At 35.2% G+C, this 12150-nt stretch overlaps 1 protein-coding gene across 1 annotated transcript; it reads right to left on the reverse strand.

The window, feature by feature from the left end:
- Positions 1-1576: 1576 nt before the first annotated feature.
- Positions 1577-9109, reverse strand: LOC143569713 (uncharacterized). Its single transcript, XM_077055561.1, has 5 exons — positions 8659-9109; positions 7979-8175; positions 6627-6725; positions 6489-6540; positions 1577-2125 (listed from the first exon to the last, which is right to left on the reverse strand). Exons 1-5 carry the CDS (start codon positions 9107-9109, stop codon positions 1995-1997), a joined length of 930 nt encoding a protein of 309 aa, XP_076911676.1. The 3' UTR covers positions 1577-1994.
- Between the last annotated feature and the right edge of the window lie 3041 nt (positions 9110-12150).

Genomic DNA, 12150 nt, shown 5'->3' on the forward strand with positions numbered 1-12150 from the left:
GCTTTAGTAAATGTAAGAAACAATCATAAAGCTTTCAAATGTTTCATTTATTTACGGTGGTTGTTTTATATTATTTGTTTCTAATATTTATTTATGTTTTGAATTTTTATTTTTTTTGTCGTATGAAAGCTAATAATATACTTATGGTTTGATGATAAATTGTTTCACAAATAAATGAGATGTTATAACCCGGTTTAAAAGTTATATGGTTTGATGAGACCCAAAACCCGTTTATTTTTTTTACTATAAAACTTTTTTTTAAGTATAAATAATATATATCTTTTTTTAAATAAATAATCTATTAATTTTAAGTAGATCTCTAGTTTATAGGATTTTTATATCAAACATTTAGTAGAATTAGTTTTTAATTTAATGAGATTTATAACCCATTTATGAAATATATGGGTTTGATTAGACCCATACCCATGAATTCGGGTCAAATACATGAGAAGCCTCCATTTAAAAATCAAGAAAATCTGTTGACTCCAAAAAAAGGGGGAGCGACAACATCGCGACACCTAGAATTTTATTATTTTCGTTTATATATATTATAGATAGATAGTAATTACGAATTACCTAAAAAAAATTAGGGCAGCAATAACCTGAAAAACGAAAAGAATAACCAAACGTTCACAAGATTTGCTTAAATGTTAGCTTTAAAAGACTGCCATGCCATACTACAATCTGTGTCACCCGTCCCTTGTAGCTAGTTTTGGGGCTTTTGATGTATAAAAGCCCATTCAGCTTGGCTCCACAATCACTCATGACTTGTATTGTAGTTGGCAAAACCTCTATTTGGTGTCTCTTCAAATCTAGATGGATCGTTTCACACTTCTAAAACATCAATGGTTGCCCACATCTTAAAAGAATCACATGTTCTTCACGCCTTAAACATTGCATGACTCATGACTCCAAAGATCATACACAGATGCAAGTAAAAGAAAAGGCAACACATTCAAAAGAAGATGTTCAATAGCAAACGGTGACACATATCTTGGACCATGTTAACTATACCAGACTAATAGATTAATCTTAAAAACCAAGGCCATCCAAATCAATTATCTCCCAAACACATTGGAGTACTCTATAGTGACATAGATGTCATACAAATCTCGCCATCCATGACACAAAAGTCTACAAAACCACATGCATACAACAAACCGAAAGCAATAAGAACGCAAAGTCGGCTGCCAGCATGAGTCTAATATAACATAGCCTGGCTACATCAGAGCTTGTTTTGAGACCTATATTTAAGCCTAAGCGAACGGAAACGTGACATGCTACATATCATAACTTGTTTTGAGCCCTATGATGGCACCCTCACATTATTTCTACACATCTATAAATCCAAACAGACACACATTGCATACGTACATACTACCATATGTTACTTGTGCACATTTTGTACCTAGCATATGACCCTAATTCCACGATTTCCCTAGTATAACCTCTTACAGGCTACTTGTCCAACATAAGTTGCGAGTGACCTAATCCTGTTGGTTAGCGGGGAGTTGAAGGATCACAAACAAAAAATAAAAAAAAATTAACTGTCAATTGTGGTTACCAGAACCCACTCTTACCATGTATGTAGCATCTATATTTAATCATGAAATTTCAGTGTAATTCCCATTCATTTTTTTAAAGCTGCAGATGCCACAATATCAGCAAAATTTGTTCCTTTTATTTAAATATTTAATAAATCTATATCTTTTTATTATGTATAGGAAAAAGTCATCTATTGCAATCAGTAAAACTGAATGCAAAATGCATATATAGTTCATAGACAATACTCAAAGCTAGTTATTGTACAGCAACCGTAACAACAATTTTCAACTATAGTGACATCAGCAAATCCAGTTCGTATATACAGCTGATGCCATCATGTGTTTTATCCTTCTAATGGTTTTCATACAGACATACACAATGTAGATTCAAGGGATAAAAGGAATGTACCATAACCTCATTTAACTGGGTTCGTGTTATAAACTGGCGGTTCATAGTTGGTTAGCCGCCAACCGGCGTACAAGCTGTCTGAGCACCAGTCTATGGCCGATCCCAACCAAACATAGAATGACCACTAATGCTACGGCACAAAGATCAAACAACCGCCTCACCCCTAACGACCCTGCGAAAAACGTAAACGAGTCAAAATTTGTTAACCACCCATTAACCCATGTGTACATTAACGGGTTACGGGCCGACACTCATAAACCAAATCAACCCATCTATAAGCAAACGGTTCAAGATTCATAGACCCAATCCACCCATCTATATGAAATTCGGTCAAGACACATAACACTAATCCACCTTTTTAAGTATTGTAATACCCAAAAAGTTGAAATCTTAAAATTAATAAATACCAAATTATTACGTCTAATATTCGACGATTAACATCCCGTGAAATTGGATGTACACATTTAGCAGAATAATCAAACATAATACATAATCATTGTTATGAGAATATATAGATAAAAGACATGCAAATAGCATATATTGGTTTAATTGATTCATCAAACTACTAAGCCATACTATGAAGCTATGAGAAAGAGTGATTGAGGTTAGACTTAGACGGGAAACTCATGTTACGGTGAACCAATTTGGCTTTATGCTGGGGCGTTCCACCACTGAGGCAATACACCCTATAAGAAGATTAATGGAAAAGTATAGGGAGAAGAAGCGTAACCTGCATATGGTCTTTATTGACCTAGAAAAGACCTACGACAGTGTGCCATGACAGGTGCTTTGGGAGTGCTTGGAGGGTAGAGAAATACCAAGGAAATATATAGAGATAATTATGGATATGTATACCAGGAGTGCAACAAGTGTCTGTGTGCCCGTGGGGGATACTGATTTCTTCCCCGTAGAGGTAGGTCTTCACCAGGGGTCAGCGTTGAGTCCGTTTTTTTTTGCAGTAGTCTTGGATGAGTTGTCAAAGTCGATTCAGGGGGCGCTCCCGTGGTGCATGATGTTCGCACAGATCAGTTCCGCAGGTAACGAAGTTCAAGTATCTAGGATCATTTGTTCAGAGCAAGCAATGGGGAATTACACAGTGATGTGACCCATCGAGTTCAGGTAGGATGGAGTAGATGAAAAGCAACAGGAGCAGCAGTACTACTACTACTACTACTACTACGACCACTACCACCACCACCGCCGCCGCCGCCACGACTGCAACCGCCACGACTGCCGCCACCACGACCGCCACCGCCACCGCCGCCGCCACCACCACCACCACCGCCACCACCACCACCGCTACTACTTCTACTACTCCTACGCCACCGCCGCCTCCGCCACCACTACTCCTACTCCTACTCCTCCTCTTCATCCTCCTCCTACCACCACCACCGCCGCTGCCACCACCGCCACTACTCCTACTCCACCACCACCACCACAACGACCACCACCACCACCACCACCACGACTACCACTACCACTATGATAACTATTACTATTACTACTGTTGAACTTTGATTTCCTTATATTGCCCCGTACATATGTATTCTATAGCTGAGGGTCTCTCTAGAAGCCACCTCTTTATCCCTTTGGATAGAGGTACGGTATGCCTACATCCCACCCTCCCCAAACCCTACTTATAGCTTTGCTCTTGGTGAGACTTCACTGGGTTTGATTGATTGATTTATTCATTAAACTTGGGAATATTCTAAACAAACCACAAGGTTTATATTGTACATTACTAATACGTGATGTGGGTTAATTAAAAAGATGAAAGTAACATATGAAGAGAACGATTATATTGTTCCCTTCTCGGCTTCTTCTAAAACTCAGGTTAACTGATAATCGGTTGGAATAGGAAAACTGAAGCACGTGACTGTTCTTTGATTCTTATGCATCATGATTTCAATCATTACGATTTATGAAAACAAACAAAAAAACAGAGAATTTTTTTGTTACTTTGATGATTCGTAATAATTCAAATCTCGATACATGAAGAATCATACAACAATCATCGCATTCAATTTTCCCCAATCATCGCAATTTAAAATCGATCAGTTACACCGTGGTGCAACCCCGCATTAGTTATCAGCTCACCAAAGTTGAGGGGAGAAAAACACTTCGGGCGCGTTCGTTTCGCGGAATGGAATGGAATTGGAATTTGAAGGAATTGGATTTGTAATCTGAGCATTCCAATAGGAATTGGAATTGAGGGGAATTGAAATCCAAATACATTCTTAATGTGTTCGTTTGACAAATAAATGAGAATCAAAAGAGTTTTTTTTTTTTTTTTTTTGTGTGTGTAATTTTATCAATGATAACTGCGAAAACATTTTAGTTTTTTTAGATTTTTTTAATATATATTTTGCGTTATGATTTTTTTTATTATTTTGAATTTTTTATGGGTTTTCTATTAAAATAAAAAACCCCTCAAAAAAATATTCAAAAATAATAATAAAAAATTCATAACTCAAAATATAAATTAAAAACAAAAAATCTAAAATGTCTTATTTGTTGTCCTCGTAAAAAAAAAAAAAAAAAAAAAAAAAAAAAAAAAAAAAAAAAAAAAAATTATCGAGATAAGATTACAATGAATTTCCTTGAATTCTTCCACATTTTGGAAGGATTTGAAATCCCTCTATTTAAAGGAATTTGAAGGAATTGAATTCCAATTCTTTGAACCGAACACTCCAAAATGGAATTAAGATTCCAATTCCAACGAAACGAACACGCCATGTCATGGGATTTTAATTCCAATTCCTTTAAATTCCCACGAATTCTGTGAAACGAACACACCCTTCATATATTAATTTCAACTTTTCAGTTAACCCCCTTGACTATTAGTATAAACCTTCTGATTTGTTCTGAATTTTATTCGACCCTAGAGTTTAACAAATCAGTTAACCTAATATATCTTATCTTCTTATCTTTTTATCTATAAAATTTGAAAAACAACTATTACCTGATTCATTTGTTTTGCTATACATATTCAATCGGTTTTATAAGACGATAAATCATCATATTTGACATAATAACTCAATATATATTATTTCGGAATCTCGCATATTCTCTTAAGATGAAAATATCAATTTTTGAGTCAAGATTCATAAACTTAATATACAGATTGATACATAGAGGGATCAAATTTCATAAACCTAATATACCTACTTATATGCAGTGTTGTAAAATCGCTAGTCGCTAGTCGGGCGGTGGGGTGGGGACTAGCGATTAATCGGAATTAAATGAGAATAATTGGGATTAATCATATCAGACTTTAATGTATAATTTTCAGGTTTATATATACATGCAGAGATTTTTATATGTAATTTTTCAGTTTTATACACACAAACATATTTTGGCTGGAATCTTGCTTAAAACCGCTGGTTTTTGCTAGAATCTCGCACGAAACCGCTATTTTTTGTCGGAATCTCGCCAAAAACCGCTGATGTTGGTCAGATATAGCTGAAAGCCGCCGATTTTGACCGAAGACCATTGACCGATTAATTGGCCGAATAGCCCAAAAATAATCAGTGAAGGACTAGCGATAATCGAGGATTAATCGGTGACTGGTCGGGATTTTTGCAACACTACTTATATGTATAGGGGTCAAAATTCATAGACCCAATCTACACTTTTAAATGAAAACGGGTCAAAGTTCATAAACCTAGTACATCCACTTATGTCTAAATGGATGAAAATTCACAGCCTATAGATTTATATATGTAAACAGGTCAAAATTTATAAACTTGGTCTACCCATTTATATGCAAGCGGGTCAAAAGTCATGACCCTAGTCTACCCATTTATATGTAAACGGGCCAGTTTTCAAAACCCCAATCTACCAATTTGTATGTAAACGGGTCAAAATTGATAACCCTAATATACCCTTTTATATGTGAACAGGTCAAAATTCATAACCCCAATCTATCAATTTATAAGTAACCAAGTCAAAATTCATAACCCTAAGGCCTAATCTACCAATTTATAAGTAGCAAAGTCAAAATTAGGGTTTAAATTCATAACCCTAATCTACCAATTTATATGTAAACGAGTCCAAATTCATGACCCTAATTCACCCATTTATATGTAAATGAGTCAACATCCATGATGCTAGTCCACCCCATGTATATGTAAACAGGTCAAAAAACCATATCCCTAATATGATAATTGATACATAAAGTAATCAACATATGTAAACCTAATATATCCATTTATAAGAGAAGGGGTCAGAATTCATAAAACAATTATACCCATTTATCATATGTAAAGCCACGAGTCAAAATTCAAAACCCTAATCTAGCAATTTACAGGTAAACGGGTCAAATTTCATAACCTAAATCTACAAATTTATACATAAACGGGCCAAACTTATAACCCTAGTCTATCAATGAACATACAAATGCAATCATTACAAAAATAACTGTGTCCTTCAAGAAATAAAGAAACATTGTTGGGATAGTTTTGCTTCTAACAACCATATGGTTTGATGTTAACATGTTATCAGTAGAATTTATGTAGAATATAGATAAAACATACCCGTTGGAATAAAGTCAAACGACCCGATGTTATATATGCAACTCATCAGCAACTGCAATCACAAAATAGGACACCCATTTCAATGCAATAGTTTATATAATAAGAAAAATAAATAGTATTTCAATGACATAAACATACCGCGAACGAACGCATTGCATAATAGTTTCCTCTAAATCTATCTGGATCCATCAAACCACATAGCATTCTTTTAAACAAATTTGGAACCTCAAAAACTTTCTGCCAAAAAAAAACAAAAAAATTGTAGTACAAATCAGTAGTTTAAATGAACCGAACATATTCATTGAACTGTTCATGAACCATTCGACAAAAAGTTCATTTATTAGTTAAACGAATGAACATGAACACTTGTCTCATATACTCGTTACTTCATATAAATTTGTTTGTTTACATTCATTTATATTCGTTAGTTTACATTCGTTAACATATTCATTTAAATTTTTTAGGCTTATTAAAACTTAGTCTGGTTTTAATAAACTTTTAGGCCCAACACAGTGTTGTTCACATTTAATTTTAATTGGTTTTAGCTCGGTTATGTTTGCTCATTTATGTTCACTTATGTATAGTTCGTTTACGTTCATAAATTGTACACTTGGTTTAAAAAGGCGCGCCTGAGGCGTGAGGCGGTTAAGGCGATTTAAAAAACGCCTTATTTTACGTAAGGCGACGATTTACATGAGGAGGCCTTAGGCGGCGCTGCATGCAGAAATAGGTCATAGCATGGGTAGATTTACAGTTTACTTACCTGGAGATGGATAATATGTGAATAAAAAGGCTGGGGAACTTTAAAGACGATGAAAAAGTTTGGTAGAAGGTGTCGGCGGAAGTATGAAACCCTTTTTTTGAACTGTTAAGTATGAAACCCTAATTCTCTAAATTTGTTCTATTTATATAATCTTATTTATTATAAAATGACTATTAAATATATACATAATTATGTTTCCTTCTTTAAAAAATTATCTCAATTCTCTCCCATAACTGAGGAAATATCTTTTTTTTTTAACGGCAATTGAAAAGATATTTTTGTCAGAATTAAGTTTCCCTTATATTATAATTTTCTAGTAATTTATATAGTTACAAATTGTGCATAGTTCTTTTATATATATATATATTTTTGGTATTTAAGTATTTAAAACATAGTAAATACTATTTTAAAAATATTAATAAATATTATATAATATACCACGCCTTGCTTACGTGAAGCTTTCGCCTCGCGCTTAAGGCGATCGCCTTATTTTTCGAAACCAAAACACCTCGCTTAACGCTCTTTTAAACCAAGACCGTACATAAACAAACACCTACATGTTCATTTTCTAAACAAGCGAACACAAACAAGAAAACCCGGTTCATTTAGTTGTTCGTGTTCAATCGTTTGTTTGGTTAAAGTAACGAACGAACACGGGCATGTCCCATGCCTACAAATCAGAAATTTAATTGTCATACTTAGTAAAAAACAGATTATGTAAACATACCCGTATGGCACCCTTAATACCACCTTGAAAAAGGCGGTTATACCTCTGTACATTTTTTAAAACCTCAACAACTTCTGCTTCATGCATAATGAGTAGAGATGCTTCTGGTGTCAACTTACTAATGGGGCGTGCACAAATAGGGCAGTTGCATTTTTGAAGAACGGTTCTATAAGTCCAGAATCGTAGTATGCAATTAGCTGCACATGAAAAAATAAAACGACGTTATTTTCATCAAAATAATTTTTCCCAAACAAATATACATAGTTTTCAATAAAATTATCAACAGGAACTACAAACGACCAAGAAAATGTTTTAGGTTCATTTATTCAGTTATGTTTGATAGTTCACATTCGTTTAAGACTTAAGTTCGCCTGTTTAAAACTATTCGCTTATATATACATGAAAACTTTTAGGTTCATTACAAAACTTAATTATCCTTAAGTTTGTCACCAAACCACATATATTCTAGTGTTCTTAACTTGTTACGCAAGCAATCCAGTAACCTTAAATCACTAATTTAGCAAATTGATAGTTCCATTTTATTCATTCAATCAAAAGCATATTATTGAAGATAAGCAAAGCATGTGATAAGCAATCAAAACAGAATACAATAATAATAATAATAATAAACCCTGGAAAAAGCATAATTAATATAGATAGAAAAGAAAGAATGAGATTACCACAAAACCAGTGGGCACAGTTAGTTTGACAAGCAATGGTGAAAGTATCAAAGCAAATAGGACAGCAATCATCATCAGGAGGCCCGTCCTTGTTCTTCTTCGGCTCCGAAGCCGCCACTATTGAAGCAGCCTTGGAGCTCTCATCTACCTCCTCCTCCTCCTCCTCCTCCTCATATTCCACCAATTCTTCACCTACATCATCTAAACCTAACCTAGGGTTTTCCGTACCAAAACCTTTAAAATCCCGATCAACATCATCATCATCATCATCATTTGTAGGGTTTACATCCAGACCAGAACAACAAAAACAATCACCGTCGGCCAAATTGTGAAGGTGATTGCAGTTTGTTCGGTTGCGCTTTCGGAGGAGGAATGAGACGGTGGTTTTCCACTTGCGCTTCTTCTTCCTTGCTATTAACGGAAAGCTAGGGTTTAGGTTTCTGATCATCATATCAATATGAATATGATTTTTGGTTTGGTGAGATGAAATGAAATCAAAACAAACAAACCGAATAGAAGAATATTAATATATTATAGAATGGAGTTGAGGCTAGGGAGGTTGTTGGGGGTTGGTTTGGTTGTAACAAATTGAAAAGTTTTGGGAAATTCATTCAATTCAATGAAAAGGTTGTGTGCATACATAGATTCGACGGATTTCTTGGATTATTATTATTATTATTATTATTCTTTTAATAGAGTTTGGAACTACCCAATATCCGAGTGAGTCTTCGTAGATGGGGTCAACTGTTCATACTGATTTTGACTCTCTAAGTCTTACACTCACTCGGGAACAACATCAAGTGGAAAAACCCACCACTTGAGAAAACCTCTTGAGTCATGTTTCAAAATTAAAACCATAAGAAAGCCTTTAACCATCACCCAAATGGCATTATTCATTCTTCTTCATATGTGACGGTGCTAATTAGGGGTGTGCATGAGTCACATTGGAGTGGTTTTGGGCCAAACTCATAACCATAACCGACATGCCGGTTAATAAATAACCATAACTGGTCCGTCATCAAGGTTTTGAAGGTTATAGCGAGTCAGTTAACCATGACCAAAACAATGTAATTGTGCCTAAAACTTTGATAGCAAATATTACTATGTTATTCCGTCAAGTTTATATTAACTATGTAAGCATATTTGTGTGTGTGGCAATACCTTATATGATTAAAAAACTAGTTTTCAAAGAATTGGTCCACTCACGAAGTTCAAGTTATATTACCAACCCACGAGCAAATAATATGTATATATTCATATACATCAAAATTGTCTGTGTATATAATGTCGAGACTATTGTTATTGATAATTATGATAACAATTATATTAATAATGGCAACATATTTATCATATAAATATAAATTAAATTAAATATAATCTTATAGAAAATGGTAAGTCCAAACAACAATGAATAAATATGTCTTTTTGATTATTCATATTTAAGTATATAAATGGGGTAGTTTGGTTATGTCGGGTTTTTATTTGTCTTTAACCAAAACTGACCCGTATTTGGAGATTTTCAAAATCTTATTAAACCAGGCCACCGGTTATGTCGGTTATCGGTTAAAATTGGTTTGGTTATGTTGGTTATGGTTTGGTCAACGGTTATAGCGATTAATTTGCACACCCCTGGTGCTTATGAGCTGGTGTGGAGCGGTAAGGAAAATACTTAGTGTTCCATATGACCTAGGTTTGATACCTACCCCCATCATTTAGTTTCGGTGACACTAGGTGATTATGGAAGACTTGTGAATAGGCGGCAATCACTAGTTCGATCCTTGAACCGAGCGGGCTTTACCTCACCACATTGTCATGTCTTCGGGCGAGTGTTATGAAAATGTTATATTACGTTATACGAGCCAAGATCTAGTCGTAATTGGATACATCAACCGATAAACGAGACGATATGTTAAAAATATTTTATTGATAACATACGTTATAGGATTCAATACATTACATACGTTAAACTCAGTTCTAGAGAGAATCCGGTAGCATAACATTACTTGAAGAATTAATAAAACGAATCCATAGGTCTCATGAACAAGAACATATTATTTATAGGCCCAATCCTCATTCGTTAACATCACTAACGAATGGGGCGTTCCCGTAACGAATGAGCTCTCATTCGCTATAAATCCTTAGTGAATGAGCTCTTACTTTAACGAATGAGCCACATACGCTACATCCTTAACGTATGAGCTCATACCTTAACAAATAGGTCAGCTAGTTTAACGAATGAGCCTCATTCGCTACAATCCATAGCGAATGGGCCATATTACAATTACGATAAAGACTAAACTACCGCTAGCCTACTCGGTCAGCTACGGACAACAAATCATGCACTAACAGACTCCCTTTTTTCCGTAGCTGTCAAATACTTTATACTTGAATACCTTAACTGCAAATCATCAGTCGCGATTAATACATTAACAAACTTCCCCTTGACTGATGATTCTCGGGCTTGTGTAGATAGACGATCTTTAAGTCTTTTCAGCAAACCAATAACTTGTAGCTTCTTAATCAAATCTCCCCCTCAAAGTAAGCAACTCCAGGTGATCATCTCGATCATCCAACTGGCATATAATAAGGTTCAATCTTTCAACAATCAGCAGCAAGTCATCAGCTATCCATCAACACCAGTAAAGCTAAAGTATCTTTACATTTGACCTCGTCACACACATTTATGAAAAACCCGATCATTCAACATCTTTTACTTCGGTTTCCCTCTCTTGGTTGCGTCTATCCCAAAATATCATACTTTAAAGCTCTTCTACATCCCATTCGCTTGGATGCATTACTGTTTTGAGCATATGATACAGAGTTTCAACCTCGGTAGTCAATCCTAAATGATCAGATTTTTCAATCCAATGACAAGACTCGTATTGCATTCTTCAACAAAATCAACCCGTTGAAGAATTGTCCCCTTCAACAAAAGTTGTAACATCTTTAAAAATACCATATATGTTTTTGGGTTAAAATGTCAACTTTAAAAATAGAAGGACCCAAAAATAATTTAATAATAAATATGGTAAGAAATAATATATATGGATTATATTAAGTTAGAAGAATTCATATTAAAGAAACGGAGGAAAAAATTCCATCCCACATGGAAAGGAGGAAGAAAATGAAATTTCCTTTGCATATGTATAAATAAAGAAGATAAATTCCATCACACAGGGAAAGTTAGATAAATTTGGAAGATCTTTATAAGAGATGGAGTTTCCATAGTAATATTCTTTTATGCTTAGCATGCACCAAGTGGTCCTAGCGGAGGGTGCGGAGCACCCGACGCGCATAGGCACGAGCTCCGGCTCAGGCACGTGCGAGGACGAGGACGACGGCGATGGTGATGGCGATGGAGAAAGCAACGGCGAAGGGGGCGTTGGGCGCAATGTGGCGCTTTAATGGCGCACTTCGCACACTCGCATCGTCGCGAGCCGCTTGAGAGCCGCCTTATTGTTTTTGGAAAGTGGAAGCGAGGCGAGGAAGTGA

Source organism: Bidens hawaiensis, unplaced genomic scaffold (genome assembly GCF_021521415.1).
Source record: "Bidens hawaiensis isolate Kalapana, Puna unplaced genomic scaffold, B.hawaiensis_p1.1 tig00001265_1, whole genome shotgun sequence".
Taxonomy (NCBI): domain Eukaryota; kingdom Viridiplantae; phylum Streptophyta; class Magnoliopsida; order Asterales; family Asteraceae; genus Bidens; species Bidens hawaiensis.